This window comes from Durio zibethinus, chromosome 5, assembly GCF_047325235.1.
Source record: "Durio zibethinus cultivar Kanyao isolate XHJ-2024 chromosome 5, ASM4732523v1, whole genome shotgun sequence".
Classification (NCBI taxonomy): Eukaryota; Viridiplantae; Streptophyta; class Magnoliopsida; order Malvales; family Malvaceae; genus Durio; species Durio zibethinus.
In genome coordinates, this window is record NC_143166.1 from 20,927,974 (window position 1) to 20,953,613 (window position 25,640).

At 33.2% G+C, this 25,640-nt stretch overlaps 1 protein-coding gene across 1 annotated transcript; it reads right to left on the reverse strand.

Moving 5' to 3' along the window:
* Positions 1-6,113: 6,113 nt before the first annotated feature.
* Positions 6,114-9,900, reverse strand: LOC111282140 (ATP synthase subunit beta, mitochondrial). Its single transcript, XM_022870100.2, has 9 exons — positions 9,399-9,900; positions 8,719-8,794; positions 8,537-8,625; positions 8,241-8,358; positions 8,056-8,159; positions 7,809-7,967; positions 7,483-7,707; positions 7,060-7,371; positions 6,114-6,470 (listed from the first exon to the last, which is right to left on the reverse strand). Exons 1-9 carry the CDS (start codon positions 9,876-9,878, stop codon positions 6,357-6,359), a joined length of 1,677 nt encoding a protein of 558 aa, XP_022725835.1. The 5' UTR covers positions 9,879-9,900; the 3' UTR covers positions 6,114-6,356.
* Positions 9,901-25,640: the final 15,740 nt, after the last annotated feature.

Here is a 25,640-nt window from a genome sequence, read left to right on the forward strand (position 1 = left end):
GTGCTCACTCTTTGATTGTTAAAGTCGTTGGCAGAATGGTTGGCTATAAATACTTAGCATTTAAGATTAAACATTTATAGAATCTTCAGGAAAGGCCATGTATAGTTGATTTAAGACATGATTATTTCCTGCTTAAGTTTCAATTGGCAGATGATTATAACTATATCTTTAAAGGTGGTCCACGATTTATTGGTGGTCTTTTTTTAACAATTAGAATATGAGAACCAAATTTTAGGGCATTGAATGCTTCTTTCTCCTCAGTGGCAATTTAGCTAAGGTTGCTTGAGCTACCTATTGGATATTTTGACCTGAAAATACTCAAGAAGATTGGTTGCTTGAGCTACCTATAGGGACCTTACTCCAGGTCAGTGGCCACACTTTGGTAGGAAAGAAAGGGAGATATCCAAGAATATGTATAGTTGAATCTTGATAAACCTTTCCCACGATGTATCAGAGGTAAAGGTAGAAGGCAAGTTATTGTAAATGAAAACATTAGGACCTTGTGTTTTAATTGTGAAAGGTTGGGTCACCATAAGGAATTCTTCCCAAAAGAGAGAGATATCGATCATGATCAATTGGCAATTGATGGCGAACAATAACCACAAGTCAGATGGAAACCAACGTAGAAAGAAAAAATTGGAGAGGAAGATTTTGGGCCACGAACGGTGGTCCGAAAAAGAAGAAACCATACAAAAGCAAACTCCAATGACCCAAAGGAACCAACCAGTGCCTCATTTATGAGGGCTCAAACACATGATGCATCTAACTCAAATGACTCAAGAAATAGAGGCTATAGAGTACAATAGTACAAGAAAAAGACACAAAAGTTTAAGACCCAAAGTGAAGGAAATGCAAAAGGAAAGGAACAAAGATTAAAGAACCACCCATGAATGGAGAATACATGCATGGCTTTGGTAAAGCTTGAGCTATGCAGCTGTCAAAACTGATGGAGCTTAGATATGCACTGCCAATATTAATTGCCCTAACAAATACTCTCAAGGGTTTGATGAGCCAAATGATAATTTGACGTTGGCATAAAAAGTTGCCACTCCAAACGAAAGCCCTCTTATTGCCAAAACCATGCAAAAATAAAACATGTTACCTATTAAATCAAACATGCATGGGGACTTTTTGCAAACACTAACCAAAGTTAACCCATCCCTTGCATTCGAAATCAAATCTATGAGTCATAGAAAAACAAAGTGCAACACCAAAAATGTTCAACCCAACAACCAGCTACAACAAACGTAGCCACTGATGACTTGTTTTCAACAACAAGTCAACCAAACATCAAACTCGATTTGGTTTGGAAAAGAGAAAGAGACTGGAGGTAAGTCATAGGGTGGTCGGATTCCAAAACAATCTTCAAACATAAACAATGGATGTCCAAAACTCACAGAAAAACTAGCAAAATCAAGAACACCATTTACAGGCTTCTCTTTCGACCTTCAGACCCTACCCATTCATTTTTAAAGCTTGAAACATAGCCAGAGGTGACTCCAAAGGTCAATATCCCCAATGGGTAGAGGTAGAAGCCCAATAAGAGAGGGTAGCAAAGAATTTCCAAAGGATAAGGTCGACAACATCATATGTACCATTACTTATCTACTCAAAGCCAATCTAGGCCTTAGAAGACTCTAACTTAACACCATATGGGGATGCATGTTGGACATAAGAAAGACTAAACCCACCATAATGGGTTTATCAATCCAGGAGGTTCAACTAGCAAACACCCTTTGGAAGCAATACTGAATAGCACCTATGTGATAGCAATGAAAACAATAGTCAGCCAACTGGTCCAACAATTCTGAATTTGCTTTAGTTCTTCCATCTTGCTAGGGGCAGGGACCCTAATGCACAAAGTGAAAATGTATCCCAAGCTAAGGAGAATGACACAATGATGGACTCCAAAGAAGACACAGGTTGTCCCCCAGTTTCAAGGCTATCAATGAACTACAACATCAACCAACCCTAATCCATTTAATCATTCTATGAAACTATAGGGGTGCAAGACACCCTGATTTTATTCACATGGTTAAGGAATTTATGGGAATGTATAGGCCTAAAATTATGGTTATTATTGAGACATGTGCACGTAGAGAGGAGGTTCGATTGATAATTGATCAACTTCTTTTTTTATGATTGGAAGGACACTATCATAATCGACTTTAAAGGAGGACTATGGTTTCTATGGCACTCAAACCTAGTGGAAATAAACATGTTTGTCCCACGGAATAGGAAATTCATGCAACTATGCAAGTAAGAAACTCAAATCTTACTTGGTTACTTTCTACTATCTGTGCTAGTCCTAAGTTTAATAAACGTAAATTGCTTTGGGATCATTTAAAAATTGTGGTTGCACACCATAATTACCCATGGCTTATAGTAGGGGACTTTAACGAAGTACTTAAAGTGGAGGATAAAGAAGAAGGAGCCTCGATTTCTATATCTAGGTCTAAAGCCTTATATGAATACTTGAATAAGTGCAATCTTTTTTATCTTGGATTTGTTGGACGAAGATTCACTTGGTCGACTAATAGAAAGGTTATGGATCTCATCCAAGAATGTATTGACATGGCATTTGCTAATACAAATTGGTGTTTGTTAGTTCCGGAAGCTTGTGTCAAACATTTAGTTAAAGCCCATTCAGACCACTAGCCCATCCAAATTTCCTTTAAGGAGAAGAAAGCTCGGAATGGGTTGAAACCTTTCCAACTCCAAAAAAAGTGGTTTGACCACCAAGAATTCTTACCTTTGATCCAACCTAGATGGAACCAAGAGAATAGCTGCTTTGTCTCCATTATCAACAATCAAAAGAAATATTCAAGAATGGAATAAAACTATTTATGGGAATGTGTTTATGAAGGGGAGTGCTAAGGGGATTGAAAAAACGCTTGGCGATTCACCAAACCAATTCCTCCTTGATTTACAACAAGCCCCGATTGACTAGTATAAGCAAAATTTAAAACTGAGGAAGACTTATGGGCCCTTAAGTCTCGTATAAGTTGACTTCTGGATGGAGATCGTAATACTAAGTTCTTCCATGCCTCAACAATCTCGAGAAAACTGTACGACCGCATTGTGTTACTTGAAGGTCAAGAAGAACAGTGGACCTCTAACCCCTAAGACATGGAACAAATCGTGCTAAGTCATTTCAAGAAACTTTACACAATGTCCCAAATCACTGGATGATAGAGATATGAAACTGGGCCAAAGCGTATCATGCAACTAACAGACCATGAGAAAGATGATTTACAGAAGCCTATTTCTGATGTTGAAAGGTGATATGGACGTTCAAGGCCTTTAAAGCCCTTGGGTTAAATAGCCTACATCTTTTTTTCTGTCAAAGGTGCTGGAACATGGTTAGAGAGAAGCTCTACTCAATCGTCAAGAACATATTTGAAAATTCATCAATGATGGAAGCTCTCAACGAGACCATTACATCTTTGATCCCCAGAGTTTCTAGTCCCACACGCATTGGCCAATTCAGACCTATTAGCTGTTGTAACATGCACTTCCTACAAAGTGGTCACAATAATCCTTGTCCAGAGACTTAGGCCATTATTAACTAAGATCATCTCCCCTTTCCAAACTAGCTTTATCCCAAGGAGGAATGGATGCAACAACTGCATAATTGTCCAGGAAATGATACACTCATTCAAGAGATGTAAAGCCAAGAAAGGACAAATTGCTGTGACATTGTGATATATTAGAATGAAGCTTCATAAGAAAGGCCTTAACCTTCCTTAATCTTACAAATCCTTTGATTAATCTTATAATGATTTATATTTCTTCCTCTTCCATTCCTGTCTTATTGAATGGAGGGATGTTGGAGAGCTTTAGACCTTCCAGGGGCATACGGCAAGGTGATCCTTTATCACCATATCTCTTTATCATGTGCATGGAATTCCTAAGCCTGTGAATCCTGGAGGCGTGTGAGGATAAAAGGCGGTTGCCTTGGAAAACCTCTAGGAAAGGATCGGTTTTTTCTCATGTGGTTTTGCTGATGACATCATGCTTTTTGGGAGGGTCGATCGGAAAATAGCTGAAACGATGGAAGTCTTGTCATCCTTTTGTGCGAAGTCAGGCCAGAAGTCAACCTAGAGAAGTCACGTGTTTTCTTTTCTGCCAATACCAATTCTGAGCATCATGCGAGTATGGTTAATATCTTGGGCATCCGCGAGACTATCGATCTTGGCAAGTACTTGGGATTCCCCCTCCACAGAAGTCGTGTTAGCAAGCATGACTATGCATTGATTGTTGACAAAGTTCGAGCAAAGCCGGCAGGTTGGAAAGCTGGACTGATTTCATTGGCAGCAAGACTTCTTATCAAATCCGTCATGAAAGCAATCCCATTGTATTACATGCAATGTTGTGCCCTGCCAGCAAGCATCTGTAAAGAACTAGATAGAATTAACTGGAATTTCTTGTGGGGAGATTCGAAACAAAAACATGAAGTTCATCTGCTGAACTGGAATGAAGTTACCAAAAGTAAACAAGAGAGAGGGCCGCGTCTGAAGAAGCAAAGGTACAGAACCAACCTCAATCAACCAAGCTGGTCTAGAGGTTCATGCAGCAAAAGAGGGACCTTTGGGCTCAAACACTTCATGCAAAATACTTTAACAATGGAAACATCCAAAACCTAGTTCAACTTGTTCGGTTACGTGGAAAGTAATGAGATGGGTAGGGCCCATCTTGGAACAGGGTTTGGGTTGGGTGATCCATGATGGGACAAATACTAGCTTCTGGTATGACAAATGGATAGGAGGGGTTACCATCTGATCATTGATCCAAGGCCTTCTGAACAGAAATGAAAGGGAAGTCAAGGTTTGAAAGGCCTTCCAAGCTTTTCAATCACAAAATGAGGGCCCTATCTCGTTCCATCTTCCTAGGTCAGTGACTGACTCCATTAGAGCCATCCTTTTGCAAACTGTTTGAGCAGAGCAATGACACACCTTATTGGACTGCTTCCAAGAGTGGAAACTTCTCTACCTAGTCGGCCTATGATCTAATCAAAGGACTAGTGATAAGGATTGGAGCTCGCTCTGGAAGTTGAAAGTCCTTCCTAAACTCCAGTTTTTCGTTTAGGAATGCTTATGGAATCCTACCAACAAAAATGCTTCTCATACACAGAGGTTTGAACGTTCCAAGTAGGTGTTGTGTGCTTTGCAATCAAGTTTGCGAGGACATCCAACACTTGCTTAAATATTGTCAATGGATTGCTTAAAGATTATCAATGGACGTGCAACACATGGTTGGGCCAACGGCACGTTATTAACATAAACCCTGTTGGCACAGTTGAGGACTGGATTCGACTAAATGCCATGGATAACAAAAGATCACAACATCACGGTATTCCTCGGAGCCTGTTGTTTATCTAGATCATTTGGGATATTTGGCTTGAAAGAAATCACAAAATCTTTAAGGGTGATGGGAGAAACAGAAACATAGTTGACCGCGCTGTCAAAAGGGAGAGTGAATTCTTTGCGATAAACCAAGGAACGTACAAATACATTCGAGACTCCGTTATCCCTGTCAAATGGAAGCCACCTGAAGTTGGATGGCTGAAACTTAAACACGGATGGGTCCTCCAAGGGTAATCCCGGGAGAGCTAGAGCTAGCGCCATTATTAGGAACTATGAAGGGCAGTGGATTGCTGGATCTGCTAGATTCATTGGCCATAGCACAAATATCCACGTTCAGCGTTAGGCGCTTAGAGACGGCTTTATTCTGGCCAAACAACTCAATGTCACTAGGCTTGAAGTTGAACTTGACGCTGTGGTTGTTATTTCTTTGATTAAAAGTCTTTCTGTCCCTTACCCTATTCTGCAACCTTTGGTTTATGATTGCAGGAAACTACTGGGAGACTTTAACTGCCAACAATTCATGCATGTGTTTGGGGAGGGAAAACGTACTGATGCTCTGGCTTGTTTGGGCAGCAATAACTTAGCTGAAAGTGAATGTAACGAAAACTCTTTTATTTGCTTTGAGATCCTCGATTTTATTAAGCCTCTGCTAGCCTATAATGTGGCAGGGCAATTTATGTACCAAACTATCTTTTGAGCTATCCAAGTCCCTTTTATTACCAAAAAGAAACAAAGAAAACAAACGACTAATAACAGGGTAGGTCTTGGATTGGTAAATGACTAATAACAGGGTGGGTCTAGAATTGTTGATTATGAACAGGACCCGGTTGTATTCCTCTTTCACACTCGAGTAACATCATTAATACATAAATCAAAAAATCCTGGTACATTTGATCCTAAAAAATGAACAGTCCTGTTGCTGGCATTGCCTACACCACCTAGATTATTTTTGCAATTATCCAGGAGACAAGAAAGGTATGTATGGATTAATTAAGCTGCAGATTCCTTGGCAATCTTATCTGCCTTGGCAATGACTTCCTCAATCCCTCCAACCATGTAAAATGACTGCTCTGGAAGGTCATCATACTTTCCATCCAACACTCCCTGCAAAAAATCAAGATTATGAAGAATGCTATCAACAACAGACAATTTAAATGCTGACTCATGTATGATAAATGACTAAAAAATGCACATAGACGGCATGGTAATCAGATAGATTTTCTTGATCAAGAAATGTTTTAACCAAATGGCTAGGAACCTTATCAATGGATTCTCATTAAAAAAAAAAAAAAAAAAAAAGGTTCTGAATAACTATCTAAAGCAAATTCACATGCCATATTCCAGCTTCTTCATATCTATCTAAACTACAAGTTGACACGTGTCAGCCCATAACAACCAAGAAATTAGCATTATCCGTCTAACTGGGATTAGCAATATGGATCACATTGCACTATTTTGCTCTATTTTAAGACAATATTATCCACGTACTGCACACATGGTGAAAATACTTGGGCACGGCACTTCATATAACATCTGCTGATGCATTCAAAAAACTTTTAAATGCTACACTTATTTTAACAAGAAAGGATATCATAACCATGTATCCACCCATTATAAGAAATTAATCAATTACTCGTACATGCCATAACACACTGATACAATAGAAGCATGCTGGGCACAAAGAAAATTGAACCTGGAAACTGGTGATGCTCTCTTTCAACTCCACATACTTGCCAGGGGCACCAGTGAACACTTCTGCCACATGAAAAGGCTGGCTCAAGAATCTTTGGATCTTACGAGCACGAGCAACAGTTAACTTATCATCTTCACTAAGCTCATCCATTCCCAAAATGGCAATAATATCTTGTAAGTTCTTGTAGTTTTGGAGAACCTTCTGCACACCACGTGCAGTATTGTAGTGTTCCTCACCCAAAATATGAGGGGAGAGCATACGAGATGTAGAATCCAAAGGATCCACAGCAGGGTAAATACCAAGCTCAGAGATCTGACAAAACGAAGAGAAACCAAGTGTTATGAGCAGAAAGCAGCGTGTAATCATAATGTAACATCAGATAGAGCACCTCCTCAACAGCTGCATATAAGATGTGTATAATACCTGCCGGGACAACACAGTTGTGGCATCCAAGTGAGCAAAGGTTGTCGCAGGAGCTGGATCTGTCAAGTCATCAGCAGGCACATAAATGGCTTGAACAGAAGTGATGGAACCTTTCTTGGTGGTGGTAATACGCTCTTGAAGAGCTCCAAGATCAGTAGCCAAAGTTGGTTGGTAACCGACAGCAGATGGAATACGACCAAGCAAAGCAGATACTTCTGAGTTTGCCTGAAGCAAAAATAAATAAATAAATAAATAAAATAAAACCATCAGCAACATGCCACATATACTGTAAAGCATTTCAAAAGCTTCAATAATAAGCATCTTACTTGAGTAAAACGGAAAATGTTGTCAATAAAGAGAAGAACATCCTGCCCTTCAGCATCACGGAAGTGTTCAGCCACAGTCAAACCAGTAAGGCCAACACGAGCACGAGCACCAGGAGGCTCATTCATTTGACCATAGACAAGAGCACACTTGCTGTCAGCCTGTAATGACAGCAAAGCAAAATACCACTGTGATGAGATGTAAAAAAAGAGAAATGTTGACAAGATGAATAATTTGGATGGCATTTACCTGCTTGTCACCTAGCTTAATGACACCACTCTCAATCATTTCTCTGTACAAGTCATTACCCTCTCTAGTACGTTCTCCAACACCAGCAAATACTGAGAAACCACCTAAGTACAGAAACAGGTAATATAAGAATAATAAACAGAGTAAAAAGTATGACAAAGCCACAAATACAATGTAAAACCAACCATGAGCTTTGGCAACATTGTTGATAAGTTCCATAATAAGCACCGTCTTCCCCACACCAGCACCACCAAAAAGCCCAATCTTCCCTCCTCTTTGATATGGTGCAAGAAGGTCAACAACCTGTAAAATAAAGCAAGAGAATAAAGTTTTGAACCTAACTAACATACTCTCATCTAGATTCACACAACATAATGTGTGAATTTAAGTTCATTCTGATAGAGCATAGCATCTTTCCACAGAAGGTGAAAGAAAAGAACGGCATAATATCAAAGACATAAATAATTGCAAGCAATAATACCTTAATACCAGTGACAAGGATCTGTTGTTCAGTAGCTTGATCAACAAAAGCAGGTGCTTCTCTGTGAATGGGCAAGAAATGGTCGGTTTCTGATAAACATAAAACTCAGTCAGTTAGACTTTTGCACCAGAACACTATAGAGTAAACTTTTCAAATGATTAAAAAGTTGGCAAATCTCTTACTGAGTTCGCCTTTCTCGTCAATAGGCTCGCCAATAACATTTATGATACGACCAAGAGTAGCTCTACCAACAGGCACCTAAAAAGAACAATGATTACGAAGTTCATGAAAATCAAACACCAAGGTATTATAGGCTAGACAAATACAAAATGGTAAAAAGCCCATGAAAATACAAGGAGTAAAAAAGAAGCAACCCAAAAAGCTAAGAGAGAAAATGACAAGCTCGATAGAAGGAAGAGAAACCTAATTCCTTGAGCAAAATACCCAAATCATGGATGACCCATGTCAAAGCAAAAGCCTTTAATAATTTTTTTTTTTTTTTTACTATTATCAACTCAAAGGGCAACATCAGTTAAAGCATAAATGAATATCATTTGGGTAGTTGACAAAATGATGAATAAGTAATGGATTTTAATTAGATGCATAATAGTTTCCGAAGAAAATTTCACTGAAAATGGACTCTAAAAATGTAATCTTTAGAAAATTTCTCACTTATTACGGATCAGATTCCGATAAAACATAACTCAGATCCATAAAACTAACCAGATATCCATCATCATTTCACTTCATATCCAAGTTTCTAGCTCCCAAACACCAAACAAACCCGAAAAAGAAGAAATCTCCGATAAAATCTCATCATTTCTAATAAAAATAAAACACTTAAAGAGAAGATAATCTTTACAGTGATAGGAGATCCGGTGTTGAGCACCGGCTGCCCTCTAACAAGTCCCTCTGTTCCATCCATAGCAATGGTCCTAACCATGTTTTCACCCAAGTGCTGAGCCACTTCCAGCACAAGCCGGATCGAGTGGTCCATCACTTCAAGCGCCGTCAAAATCGGAGGCAAACCTTCATCAAATCTCACATCGACGACGGCACCGATAACTTGACAAACCTGACCGATGGCTCCTGCTCCTGTGAACTCATCAGTGATCTTACCTCCGCCGCTTTTCTTAGCGGGAGGAGGCTGCGATGGAGCAGGAGAGGCAGGTGCAGTCGCAGATGTGACGTACTCAGCATCGCGTGAGAAAAAGTAGGAGCAAGGAAAAGGGCGGCGCGTCGGGAAAGGAGAAGGCAGGCGAGGGCTAGAGTTTGAAAATTTGGACAAAGATCGGCGAGAAGTGGAGCGGAGGAGAGAAGAGAGGAGTAGACGTGAAGCCATTGATTAAAGGCTTCTAGAAAGAGGCTAGGGTTTGATGAGGAGCCTTTTTTTTAAGTGAGACCAGCTTGTGATTGTGTTTAGGGCCGAGAAACTCGTGGTTTTTTTTTTTTTTTTTTCCTCCTTTGCTGTGTGGAATATTCTTTTGTCTTTTCCTGATATTTACTTCACATTTTCGAATTTTATATTGTCCCCCTTTTTACCGTTTTAATTTATCGCTCTTCTGTAAAAAGACGGTCATGCCCTTGCTTCGTTGTTCCGCCGAATTAGGTGTTTATCACTTAAGTCAAACGATTATTTCGCTCAAACGAAATACCATCTGATTTTGGTGATTTAAAAACTTTTTGAAAGAAAACTTCTAATCAAAATTTTTAAAAAAAAATTAAGGCAAGATTTGGTATGTGATATTCACTTTAAAAATTAGAGTGAGTTATATATAATGATTAAATTGTTGTATTAAACATTTAATGTTTTATGTGGTTATGATCAAATTATTTGTAACACTGATTTTAAATTATAAAAAATAATTAAGCAATATTTTTAGAGAATGATATAATTTACATTCAAAAGGGGTGAATTAATAATATTTAATATTATTTATTTAACATGTGAATTAAATTTTTATTTTTTTATAGTTTTGAATTAATATTCATTGTAACAAATTTAAAAATAATTTATATATTTTTTACTTTTTAATGTTTATATATAAGATAATTTTTTGTTTTTCTTTTATTATGATTTTAATAGATTAATTTTATTTTTTAATTCGAATATTTTTTACGTAATTTATATTACAAAACTTAGTTTACTTAATAAATAAATATATTTATTAATTTAATAATTTAATTATATTTTGTTATAAAATAAATAAAATATTATTATATTTTATAAATTATTATCTTTAAATAACATTAAAATCATTAAGTTGTACAACTATTATAATATTTGTTGTTATTTTTGTACTTTTAAATAAAATAATTTTTCATTTTTCTTAATACTAAATATAATAATGTTTAATTTTTATAAATTAATAATTTTTAACTAAATAAAATAACTTCAAATTACGAGTGATAATATCATTTAATAATAATATCAATACTTTATTATATTGATTTTAAAAATAAATATCAAACGCTTATCTTAAAAAAAATTAAAAGTAGTCAAATTAATAAAGTGATTATAAGGAAAAATAGCCCACGTGAAGACTTTACATGAAAATTTTTTATTGTATTTATATTTTGATACACTAAATATGGAAAAAATGAAAAATGTAGAATAACATGGTTTTGCTTTGTATTAATTATTTAAGGAAAAAAATTTATTATTATTATTAAATTCAATATACAAGCAATATTTGGTTGACATTTTTTTTAAGAAATATTTTATTAATATTTGATTTAGTAAAGAAAAGAGAAATGAAAAAAATATAAAGTTTAAAAGATATGGAGAAAGAAAAAATAAAAAAAAAAAAAAAAGAAAATGCAATGTTAGAAAAAAATAGATAAAAGGTTATCGACTTCTCATTTAAATCATTATTTATGTTTTTTTTATATTTATTATCTTAGAAAAAAGAAACGAGAAAGAGGCAAAAGACGATGGAGATATAAAGAAATGGAGACTTAAACCGACTATTAAAGATCCATATTTATTGCTCAACGCTGATTTAGAAAAAGAAAGTAAAAGAGAGATTGAGGTGAAAGGAAGAAGAAAGATGAGAAATGAGACAAAAAATGAAAAAAAAAAAAAAAAGGTAAAAAGACGAAGGATGGAGAAAAAAATGGAGGAATATGAAATGGTGGCTAAAATCGATAGCCTGAAAGTGTAGCAAAAAGAAACTTTCTCTAATTTTTTTTATTTTCCTCATATATATATTTTGTGTATTTTGATTGTTTAGCTGATCATTAACCATGGTTTTTTTCCCATCTTAGTGTTAGTTTATGCTTTATGATTTTTTAAAGTTTTGTTTTACTCTCACTATTTTTATTTAGAAACTCTTTAAAAAAAATGTTTGAAACAAATACTTTTGGTTTCTTAGGATTGTAAAATTAATATTCAAAAGTTTCTTTTGAAATGCCATTACCTTACACTTAATCAATTGAACCTTAAGCTTGTAGAGTTGTGCATGTTTCACCTAAGCTTCACGTAGCCAATCTGGTTGATCGTACAACTTACACTAATAAATCAAAGGAGGCTTTGATATCATTGTTGGGAATTAAGCATCAAATCAGTGCATAAATGCAACAAATTTTAAAATTTTTAACTCTAAATGAGATGGATCATACAATAATATTGTTTTATACAATTGCTAGCATATAGAAAAATAAATTTTTACCTATGTTTTTTATTGGAACCAGGAATGATAGAATTCTCCAAAAAACTTCAAGAAAATTCTACCTAGATCATAACAAATCTTTAGCTATCCAAATGTTTATGATGTATATCAACATTTTAGAGTGTAGATTTAGGGGGCCTTCTAGATCAATTTTTTTTGGAAAGACAAATCAACACTTATGAGTAAAAAATTTGTTTTTTTTTTTTTCATGAATTATCAGGTCATTTATCTTAAAAATGATAATTATTTCATTTTTATCTAATAAATACTGAAATTTTCATAAAAACTAGATTGTTCAAGTATTTCAATCTCAACCATTCATTCCATTTTACTCCAAATATAAATACCCTTCTCCAATTCACAATTCATTTTAAACCATTACAAAACATTTAAAAAACCATTTCAAAAAAGTTATTTACTCTTTTATATCTCTTTTCTTCATATTCTTTTTAGAATATAAAAACTCCTTAAGTTTAAAGCTTGATGGAAGCTAAACCCAAAAGAGTCGGAGTCCCATCTCAAAAGAGTTTAAGCTCAAAGGATCCCAAAAGCCCAACAAAGTCCAAAAGCTCTAAAAGTCCAAATTTTTATGGAGTCTTAAAGAGTTTTAGTCCACCTACAACTTTGACCAAAAGAGACTAGTGCAACTAAAACTTTGATATAAAAAGTCACAATCCAAATGAAACTCAACCTGACGATAGAGCTTATTAGAATAGTCATAGTCAAGATGTAACTCTACAAAAATCAAATTAAATAAACATAAACATTGAGGTAACTATTATTTTTTTAATAGAAAACTTTTTGCCATTTATGAAAAAGTAGAAATAGTAGTGAGATTATAAAGGAATTCAAGCCTATCCTCTACCTAGCACATGTTCTCAGTAATGTTAAACCCAAATTTAGCTAACTTATGTGCTTTTTGGTTACCAAGTCTATTTGTGTGCATGAAGATACAATTGGAGAAGTGTCTTGCTTTACATCTTGCCTTATCTACAATGACTCTAATTAGTGATAAATCAAGTTCAAGAGATTTCAGCATCTTCATGACACCTAAGGCATCTACATCTATCTCTACTTCTTAGAATCCCATCTCTGCTACAAATGTTACCATTTTTATTACTACTATAGCCTCAATTGTGAAAGGATTAACAATTCTATCCACACTAACAAAAAGTGCTCCCATGGACCTGTCTGCTAAATTTCGAATGATGACACCTATCGCATATTTACTTTCCTTCTTGTCAAAAATACCATCAAGTTCACCTTGTTGATTCCAATACCAAATGGTTTCCAATTTTACAAGACTGTGTGTTATTCTCTTTTCTCTTTCCTTCCCTATGGAATCTCTACTTTTGTCATTCCAAAATGCTTAGGTTGTGATTGCTAGTTATTAAAATTATTGTTGGTTCAAAACCTTAAGGACCTTCCATATCTATTCAATGTCTTCTCATCATCTTCTAAATTATGACTCCAGCTAAAGTTAACCTATTGCCAAACTTCTCTTGGTGCAAGACATGTTTTTAAAGCATAATGAACTATTTATTTTGCTTGCCCACATATGAAACACACACTATTTAAACCTTTTCCTAGCCAAGTCTGGTGTTACCGGTAAACAACCATGGCAAACTTTCTACATAAAGATTCAAATTTTGTTTAGTACTTTAGCAAACCAGATTTTTTTCCATTACGCTTGTATACCATCTTCACTATTTTCTAATATCGTAACCTTATTAATGCATAATAACCAACATCCATTTTTTATTGTATACATCCCACTAAACTCTTTAAATATGTATAGGGCTTGTAAAAAAATTACCTACCATGTAAACATTAAGTTTATATGTCATCATATTTAGATGGGAAGATGATGTATGAGAAATGTATTACATCTATTAGTTAGGCAAAGATAATTAAAAAGAAGCCCATGCATATACTCTCTACATGCTTTTGGGCACAAACAATTAGACTTTAAAGTATTAGATGTTTAAAGACAACATCAACAAAACATCATTTTAAAGTCTGAGATGTTCAAAGACAATAGCAACATAACACCATTTTTAAACTCTTAATTCTAAGAAAGGAAAAAATAATGTCTCTTCTTCTTGTATCTCTTTCATATCTTGTTTAACCTGAATCTGAGAGAAACCTCTTTCATTTCAAGAATTTATTCCTTTTTTCTGTTTCTATTGATCGAGGATAGATATACCTATTAAAATAAAACGTCTCATACAAGTAAGGGAATAACATTTCCCTATTCTTTAAATCATGCCCCCTTGAAGCATGCCATTTTTTCTCTCTTTTCCATCATCATTCTTTTCTTATTTGTAGCAATAGGCTTGAACTAAACCTCACATCTCCTTGTTTTTAATTATTACTGATGCTTTCTTGATTTGTTTTTAATTATTACTGGTGCTTTCTTGATTCTTGGCAAAGATGCTACCAATCCCTAACTAGCTCATCAACCTTTCCTAATGGTCTGCTTAACTACCATGTTTGTGGTCTTTGACAACCAACGCATAGGTATCTTTGACCTTTTTCTAACATATGTAGCACTTACTATCTTAAAGGCTCTAAATGAACACTCGAGTGCCTTTTCAGTAGCCTTATATAAGGAACAGTTAAAGTTTTAGTTACCAGTAGGTTTTTTTCATCATCTAAGCAAACTTGCTTTCTCTCGATAATAAATTTTACCTTTTTATGCAAAGATGAAGGTATAGCTCCCATTGTATGAATCCAGGGTCTTTCAAGTAAACAGATATATAAGGGTGTAATGTTTATAACCTAAAATTGAACATTAAAGGTATACGAACCAATTTGTAATGAAATTTCAATATCACTAATTACTACCTTCTGTGCTCTATTAAAAGCTTTAACTATCATATGGCTATTCTTATATATGACTGATCCACTAATAACTTTGAAACACATGGTTATAGGTATTACATTAATAGATGACCTATTATCAATAAGCACATTGGCCATAGTATGAATCTTACATTTAATCGTAATATGTAAAGCTTTGACACTACCTTGTACTTTTAAGAGGTATCTCATTATCATTAAAAGAAATAAAATTTATGGTTATAATATTCCTCACCATGTGATCCACATTCTTTATAGAAATATTATGCTCAACATAAGCCTGATTAAGCACTTTCAATAGAGCATTCTTGTATGGTTTCGAGTTTAGTAGTAGAGACAACAATGAAATAAAGTTGGCAACTTATTCAACTAATTTATTACACTGTATTCGTTATGCTTGATAACTTTAAGAAACTCATAAGCTTCTTTCTTAGACACAAGTCTTTTATACTAAATTTTTAAGTTTGTTACAATAGGACCAAAATCTCTTTCCATTATGACCTCTTCTCTTTCCTTTGCCTTTCCTTTCCTAACTCTTTCAAGCATTTCAAGAGTATAACAATGACCACTTCTAGTCCTTCCTCCTATTCCTATTATATTTATGGTGTTTTCACTTTCTTGTTCTTTAAAGCTACTTCATTAATAGACCTTTAAACTTTCATTTCACAAATATAGTCTCATGGGATTGAATTATCACTCTTGTAGAGAAAAGAACTAGGAACATAAATTGTCAATGGTGCTTTAAAAAAATGCACAAGCTCCTCCATAATAGGTTTTGTTTTGTCATTATAAAATATAATAAAGGGTTTTGGAATGAAAGGCACTTTTGACCCATCGTTTATCATATTCACATTGCTAACATCATCTTAAACATAGAATTCAATTACCCTTTTATCCATTAGCCACTGTAACACCATCTAAAAATCCTTGGCAGTCTTGAATCATATGCCCTATTTTTTCCATGATAGTGGCAATCATGGTCATCATTTATACTATCGTTACCATCAATTACAGGCAAAATCATGTTTGTTTTGGCTAAATAGTCAAAAACTTTCTTTATTGGGGTCTCTATCATGTTGACCTATCTTTTTACTTTTAACCCTTTTCCATCTAACACTGCATTAATGTTGCCATCAAAATGATTGGGAATAATGTTTTTTACCAATATTAGACTTAGATTTAAAGTTGAAATTGAACAAACCTTGATTTATCAACTCTTGCACCTTACATTTCAAAGCCATGTAATTTTCATCAAAATGACCTACTACACCATATTGATAATCAAATGTGGCATTGTGGTCATACCATTTAGGGTACGACAACTTCAATGATGCTATACTCTTAGGAGCAATAAGGTAACCTCTTATCAACTATGGATATAGACTGGTGTATGACATAAGAATAAGGTTAAACTGATGTTTCTCTTAATTGTTATTATTTTATGGGTTCTCTTAGCTTGACTAGCTGGCTGAGTTAACATTATTAGAGTGAAACTAAGTGGTTGTGGATTTTATTCTGGTCTATATGGTGGTTATTGGGATAGTTGATAGTGGTATGGTAGTTGGGTAACTTGATTTAGTGGTTGAATAATAGGTGAGAAATTATGGTCTTGGATTGTATAGGACCAATGGTTGGAATGATGGATTCCCCATTGACACAACATGCATCTCTTATTTTTTCTTTCTTGGGTTGGCTAACTTTTTGGTATCGAAAGCTTCAAGCCCTTTGCTAGTTTTAAAGGTATTCTCGATCATTTCTCCTAAAAATTTCTCTTGAAATTACCATGTTGGAGAATTTTTTGTAGCATTTCCCACTAGTTTATCATAATATAGGGCTTTCAATGTGCTAATAAACAACATTATAACTTCTTTTTCAATTAGCAGCAGTTGAACTTGAGCTACTACATCATTTCAATGATGCATATACTTCTTAAAGGTTTCTGTTGACTTATTTTTCATATTTTGTAGGGATAGCCTAATTAAAATAGTGTTAATGACATACTTATATTGAGCTAACAATGCTTTACCTAAGTCTTTCCATGTATGGATCCAACTCTGATCTAATTGAACATATCATCTTGGTAACTAATCTAGTTAAATTATCTTAAAAACAGTGTATAAAAATCTTGTAATTATGAGTATGACTTGCCATTTTATGACATAATATTGTAATATGAGTAGATTGACATGTAATTCTAACAAACTTTTCAAAATCGAGAACCTTGAATTTTGTTGGTATAACCAAATTAGGCATAAAACTAAGCACACTTGCATCCATGTTCCCAAAAATGTTATTCCCTTCCATGGCCCTTAGTCTTTTTTTAGTAGCTTATACTAATTTCTCATCTTAATATTCACCATTGGCATAGACATGCCAAGTAGCTTTTTTTATTCAATAAGATCATCTAAATCTAGTACCATGATAGGATCAATAGGATTCGATCTTAGATTGACATTTACATGTACATGGGGATGACTAATAGATGGTCCAGCAAAAGTGAGAAGTTGGGATTGATTAATAAAAGGTCTAGCTAAAGTGAAAGGTTATGTGGTTGGTGGCTACAAATGGATTCCTCAGGGAGTATAAACTTGAGATAGAGCTAATCCTAGAGAATATACTAATTCCTTTATATTATCCTACATCTTAGTCCTTGTGTACTAAAAACTGTTTTAACTCAAACATCTAAGCCTCGATATTTAGTTATATTTCTATCACTCTAACTCAAACATCTATGCCTCGATATTTAGTTATATTTTTATCACTCTTTCTCTTATCTCTTTTTGTACCTTTTGACTCTTTCAATCCTAGCTAAATTTTTTTTTTCATAATTCAAGAATTAAAACAGATATTATACTTATACAGGATAGCTTGAGTTGATTTTTTTGGCTTTGTTATCCTTGAACCTTTAATTATTAATCATGAATTATAATGCATGGCATAATCATTATTGTTATTATTATTAGTATTATTAATAATTTACTTTTATTAATTTACCTGTATGCAATGAATGTAATGTAATGGAAAAAAAATATTGCTTTAGATCAATTTAAGTAAAAAAAAACATTCATTAACCATAAAAATCTTTGTATATCAACCAATCATTTATGCATTAAAACTATAAAAACACCTAACTTGAGCATACTGCACCATAGCTTTATATAAGAAACTTAATAATCGCTGACCGTAACGTTGAGTTGGTAGAACCTCTTGCTCAAGTTCTTCAGCTCTCTCCATCATTTTATTTACTTTTTGCACAGCTTTGTAGATATGAGAAGTAAAATGCTCTATATACTGTTTTCTTCCTAGGTTTTTTGCTTTTCACATTTCTCTACTTCCACTTTCATATTACAAGTATGGGCCCAATAATCTTTCCACTCTTGTCATTCAATCAAAATCTTATCTTTGTGATTCTGATTATCGACCAACTAAAATTTCAAGCTTATCAACTCCTATTCCAAAGCATTTTTCTCTTTTTGCAAACTAGAACTCTTATTTTGTTCTCCTTTCCATCCACTTTTAGCTTCTTATTTTCTTCTTGGCACTCAATTACCTTTGTAGAGACTTGAGAAAGTTTATCTTTCCACATTTCTTGTTCTTTGACAAGTGCAGAGATCACTTTCTTGTTTTATAGGGCTCTACTCTTCCAATACTCTACCATTTTTCTTGATTTTTTCACATTCTTCTTGGATCCTCTTAAAAGTCTGATGTCTATACTCAATCTTTTATTCTTTTAGTAAATATCTTGTAAATCTCCTTTCAAAACTTTTTGCTCCTTAGTCAACTTCTGTAATGTATCATCTTTCATTATCAAATCATACCTTAACTGGTTGACCTAATCTATCATTACCATTTTCTCTCTCTTTTTTTTTCTTTCTTTTCATTTTGAACTCTCGTTGATCAATCTTAAGAGCTGACAATATCGGCTCTAAAGTGGGAATGGACAACTGATATGAAACATCTACTAGTAAGGGCTTAACTTCATTGACTTTCTTTATTCTTTATGCAGGGTACCCTTTTTAACATTATCAACATATCTAGTCGAGTTCATTCGATTAATCAGTTTTCATACATTATCTGCACATCTGACCAAATCCATTAGATCATATTACCTTTGAACTATGAAAGGTACATAACTCTTTACCCCTCATATCCCAAGTAATAGTACCCATGACTCGTCTCTTCAATTATACAAAATGGTTGTGAGAAGCATGAAATCATCCTTCATGTTATATCCTTATTAGTAAGCTTTAGAAAGAATGACATCCAATGATCTTTTATCCAATTGCTTTGCCATTATTTGGTGATAAACTCTTTGATAGGAATGAAATAAATAGAGAAAAGTCAAAACAAAATCTTTTTCTTTCTCTAAAAATGACTTCTAAGCCAAACAAAAAGTAACTGAGCACATCTTATGAATCACCCTTCACTATTCCTTCGATAGAAATTAAGTGATCTAATGGTCTTTGCTAAAATGGTCAGTGAAAGATTTATACCTTTATCCAACTATTAGAAGAAATCAACGATCAATGCCTCTATATGTCCTAAGACCTTAGGGAATATCATCAAACCATACATAGCTAAAGCAAACAAATCTAATCTCCAATCAGTATAATATGCTTCTTTATATGCTCTAACAGAAAGGCTGATGGAATTGTCTCAACCCCATTCTTTTCTTTATTGTGCTTATCTATCTCTTCGACCCTTATTTGACTAATTTTAGCTAACTTTTTTCTATATCCAGTGGTATTTTACTCCTTGTAATAGATTTTGTTTTAACTAGCAGACTCTATCTTGAGTAAAGAGGCATATTCTTCAATTATGGGGGTCAAGTCTTGTTGGTTGAACATGAAACATTGATAAGATGGATCCTAAAACTATATAGCAACCCTAACTAATGCCTTATCAATCTTCACTGATAGGAGTAGTGCCACATACCCTTTCTTTTTTTTTTGAAAAAAACTCCTTTTCTCCTCCCCATTGTTGCCATATGGTTTCTAATTCGGTTTCATCATTCGGACTCAAATCCACATGCACCAATTGTGGAAGTGTAGAAACATAATCAACCCCTAAACAATATCTTTATTTCCTTTGGGTGCTTTTTGATTGGCTTTTGACTTCCAAATAATTCTTGCTAGAGAATGATGTTAATGATGGTTTCATAATTGCTTCATTTACTGTTGATTAACCCTAAACAAATACCCTTCTTAAAATGTAGTATATATATATATATGATGTATACAACAAAATTAAATGTTATACAAATAAAAGAAATCAAAGATCCAAACAAACAAATAATAACAAAAAGAAAACAATCATATCATATGACAAAGATAACAAAATATATACAGTATCCTAACCTTTGGTAATTTTCTAAAAGGTATAATTGCTCTACCTTAGGCATGCTTCCAATGGCTCAGGACATGCTGGGTCGGGATTTACTCGTCTAAAGGTTTCCAAATCAACCCTACATCATTGTCCATTATAGACTAATAAGGTACACCAATCCTTACCCATTACAAGCTACAAATAAAAAGGGTTTGATTTAAGTGAAAGGGTTTTACTAGCAAATATGGAGGTTATGACCTCACGAAAGTGTAGCTACTTCACTTTCTCCTAAAAAGGGTGGAGCTCGAAATTAAAACTCATGCATGTAAGTGCATATGCAAAAGTGTACAAATTGACATATTAATCAAAATAACAATAATAAATCGCAAACACAAAATCAAAACAAAGCAATAACTAACATGCAATTTATTTTATTTATTAACTTATGTATTTTTTTTAGAAATTAATATAAAAGGAATTAAATTAAATATAAAAAACCCAATTGAATCCAAAATTTCTAATAGCACATAATTAAAAGTTTTAGCTTGACTTTCATAATATCCCTAGTGGAGTAGCAAAACAGTCATAATGTATCAATCCAGAGACTTTATCGCTAGATGTAAAAAGTTAAAAAATCATTAAAAACATAAGGTGTTGCTACCAATCTTTTTTAGGGTGTGATTGACCACTAAAAATTTTATCATTTTAATAAAACAACAAGTTTATTAAAAAGATAATTTAAGTCTACAAAAATATATTAGTTTCAAGAGTTAGTTATGCATAGGGAAGGATTAGCACCTCTACAACGCTCATAAAATTGGTACCAATTAATTATGCATTATTTGTAACTTTGGATAAAATGGTTTTTTATATGAAATTTAATTATAATTTCCTTTGTTTTTTTAGAAAGAAAATTAATTTAAAGAAATATTTATTTAGAAATATTATGAACATTTTAGATTAAAGAAATTTCTTCAAATTTTCTGACATAAATGCAGAATTCAAAGATAGTTTTTTCGCCTAAAATTTTGCACAACATTCATTTTAAAAAGTAATAACATAATATTTTTTGTAAATGATAATTATTGGTAACTCTCCAACATCTAAATAAAGTACCAACAATTATATTTTACAAAAGGCTATTTTATTTTTATTTGTTTAAAACTAAATTATTAAGAAAACTTTCTATGCAGTAAAAATAAAAAAATAATATAATTAATATTAAAAATCAATAATTAGAAAAGATATTTATATGCATTATGAATGTGCACATTAATCTAAAAATGAGATGTATGCAAATAATGATCAAATGTTAATTTAGAAATCAGGTTTTCAATTATAAAGAAATCACCTGGACTCTCAAATATCTAGGCAGAGTTTAGGTATGACTTTTTATTTTTAAAATTTTGTCCTATTATTTTTTATTATTTTATAATTTTATAATTGTTATTTTAACAAAACGAATTTATTTTGAATTGCGAAAATGTATGAAAATTTTTAATAAAATAAAACTTCTTAAATATCCCAACATCTAGGTGGCATTTGGGAATAAATTATTTTATAAAAAGTTTTCATGCAAATCCTTAAAAATTTGAAATAAGTTTAGGGTTTTTTGTAGGTTTGGATTTAGCAACGTTGAATTTAAGATTTTGACTAAGGCCTACTTAGGGTTTCGATTTCCCCTAGGGTTTTTATTTTAGGTTTTTAATTTTAGGGTTTCAATTTTAAGGTTTCAATTTAAAGATTTTAAAAAACTTACAAACCTCTTTAAAATTCTCCAACATCTAACAAGGCTTTCAAAACAAACTCATTTTTTATAATTTCTTTAATAAGAAGAATTTTTATATTTTAAAATTTTTATTATTATTATCATTTATTAATATTTTATTATTATTATTTAATAATTTTTTAACATCTAGGCAGATTTATTAATTTTTAAAATATGATTTATAATTCTTTCCAATATCTAGGCAAGAATTTAAAAATCTTCTTTCCCTTATTAATTTTCATTATTATGTTTTAGGAAATTTAAAAGTGCAAGTAACAATTAAAATGCATAAAATATAATCAAAGACCATAATCATGCCAATTAAAAGGCTAATTCATGCACAAAGATATTAAACAATCAAAATCCAATGTAAATTAAAATAAGCATGATTATAATAATAATAATAATAATAATAATAATAATAATAATAATAATAATAATAATAATAATTATTATTATTATTATTATTATTATTATTATTATTATGCAACAAGATATTTAAACGTTCATATAACCTAAAGTTTTATTTATTTATATATTTTATTTATTATATTTTTTGTTTAATCTCGCTTTTTGTTGAGAAACCACGCATAGACTTTCAACCAAGTTAGGGATATTCCTGGATAAGCAAAAACAAAGCCAAAGCATCTAAGCTTCCCTGAAAACAATCCAATTTGGCTTTAGCGAATGCTAACCAAACCAAGGAAGCCTTAGGCTTCCATGCATCAACGAAACTAGTAGCCTTAGTAAATATTAACTAAACCTGGGAAGCTTTAGGCTTCATGCATCAATAAACTAGTATTAAAAAACTTAACATATTGACTCTATATGGTAGAAAATAACCTCTTATCTTAAGGCCTATAAAGAAGATATAATATTCATATCATGCATGGAAACAATCAGAGTATTTTGAATAAAAACGTTACCTTTCCTGCGGTCCTGACAGCCCGTGCTTCCCCTTCTGTTATTTCCACTGGTCTTTCACTGGTTTCCCTCTATTTTCTGCTTGCTTCTTTAGGTTTTTTTTTTTTTTTTTTTTTGGTTACTGCTTTCTTCTTTTTCCTTTCTCTTTCGTGTTTTTCTGCTTCGGTTTCTGCTACTCACCTCTTGTTTTGGACGCTACTGTGTTATGTTTTCTTTTCTTTGCTTTTCTGGTCTTTTTTCGTTCCTGGTTTCTGGTTTTGGATGCCGCCACCACCTTCTGCTGCAACATTTTTTCTACTCTGCTTTGCTTCTTTGCTTCGTCGCTTCTCCCCTTCCTGCTTGCTTCTTTGCATTCAGTTTTTTTTTTTTTTCTGATTTGGTCTCCTCAAACGTCCTCCCCCGTCCTTTCCTTTCTGTTTTATTTCCTTCTTGGTTCACCGCTGGTTTTCTTCCTTTTCCCTGCTTTGCCGCGTCTGGTCCTTCTCGCCCTTCCCCTTTATCCTAGTTTCCTCTTCTGCTCTAAAGCTTTTTTTGCTATTGGCGTCCTTACTTAATTTCCTCTGCTACTACTTTTTTTCTCTTCTTCTGCGTTTTTTCTTCACTTCTTCTACTGGCTTTCTTCCTTTTATTCAGTTTGCTGCCACTTTCCTTTTTACGCCTCATACCCAGTTTTTGTTTTTTTGGTTCCTTGCTTAACTGACCACCTTTAGTCTTTCTTCTTCATTCCCGCATCTCCCATGCACGTTCCTCTCTTCATGCGGTTTAAAAATTTTAGGCAGCCCTCTCAAATGCCCCACGACCCCACGTTGAACTTGCTCTTGTGGTTTTTTAACGGTTTTCTTCTCCATGTCCCATGCAGCATTGTTCTCTCTTTTTTTACCTAGTCATGTATGCCTCTCCCTCATTTTTTACATGATACCAAATTATAAGCCAAGTGAGCTTTCTCCTTTTTTTTTTTTGGCTTTGCTTGATAGCCCCTTGGGTTTTGTGCTTTACCTTTTATTTAGGGTTTTATTTTTTTTTATATGGTCTTTATTTGTGTTGTAAACTTTGGTCATTTGGGCCATTTTTAGCTTCAAACTTATTTTCATTTTTCATTTTTTTTTTTGTTTTGGTTAAGCTCTTTCTCTTTTTACATTTATTTACTATTTATTATTTTTTATTACTTAATATATTTATTTATTATTATATTTATTATATTTATTTTTTATATTTTTATATTCGTTATTTGGTTTTTATATTTAGTACTTTGTTTAATAGCTAATTTTGGGCCATTAATAGGCTTTCACTCGAGCCACGTGGTGAGCCTCACTATAAGGCCCATTTTGGGCCTTATTCTTGAGTATTTAAAAAAAGATCGTGTAACAAGCCTAAAAAAGTATGATCAATGCCAAATTACAAAACTGAGCCCAAGTTAAAACAATAAAATATGTCGGACAAAATTAGACATCTACATACCCTTGGCATTTGGCTATAAATTGCCTTCCTTCATTTTTTATTCAAACACAACTTAAGCAAATACCTTTCTTCTCTCACAAAATTCTTAGCTTTTAGTATTCTTAAGAATTCTCTTTAAGGAAATCCCTTAAAAACTATCATTTCTAACCCTAAAAAACCCTATTCAATTGGCATTATTCTAAGAATAGCTTATAGTCTCAACTAGAAATCCTTTTCATAACCTTAAGCCTCTATTTAAATAGTTACAAAAAAACCTAAAACCCCAAATAGGTCTTAGCGAATCAACATCCACATTTGTAGATCAACTCAAACCTTTTTCCCACATGACCTTCACTTAAAATTTCCCAATCTCCTCCATTTCAACCCCAAACTTTGTCCCAATTATCCTAAATCCTAAATACCACACCAAATTACCTCACTATCACTCTAAACCTTTGCTTATAAGCTTATCTCACTCAATCCTAAGGCAAATTTATCTTTAATGCCTAGTAATAATCTAGTCATGCACATTACGCCATTTTTATCTAGTACTTTGGCCAAATCGCTTCAAAGCCCACACTATTTAAAAGAATCATCCTATACAAGATAAATTCTTAGAAATCCCCTTGAATCACTCCATATGGGTTCCATTAGTCTTAAAATTCCATTTTTAGTCAAATTATTAATGAGAATCGATCAATCTAGACTATTATCGATCTGCCTAGTGATCCCAAAAAAAAAGGTTTAATCGATTGGTCCTACCTATCGATCAATCCACTACAATCCTCCATTGTTGGTTGCTACCCGGCATTATGAACCCAATTGAAACTCACTCACCTTCATCCAAACACCTTTAAGTCTTACACCAGGTGATCCACTTAGATACATGTTGAAGCCCATATTATTTGATAATTTCAAAACTCTCTTATTGTATGAACTAATAAGTTTTCTTAATGATCTCAAAAGTTGAAAAGTTGAATTCTTGGAATTCAAAAGAACAAGCATTCAAGTTGGATGAATTTGGATAAAAAAATGTAACACTATTAACAATATATGCTACCTTTAGATGACACTCAACTATGGAAGGGAAATTCTGCAATAAAGGTTGAAAATGTCA

Excerpts from the sequence above, each read along its gene's own strand:
- LOC111282140 (XM_022870100.2), bottom strand. The coding sequence starts at position 9,878 with ATGGCTTCACGTCTACTCCTCTCTTCTCTCCTCCGCTCCACTTCTCGC. Across the intron at positions 7,708-7,808 it reads ACATTTTCCGTTTTACTCAA|GCAAACTCAGAAGTATCTGC; the intron begins GTAAGATGCTTA and ends TTTTTGCTTCAG. Across the intron at positions 7,372-7,482 it reads CAACTGTGTTGTCCCGGCAG|ATCTCTGAGCTTGGTATTTA; the intron begins GTATTATACACA and ends TCGTTTTGTCAG.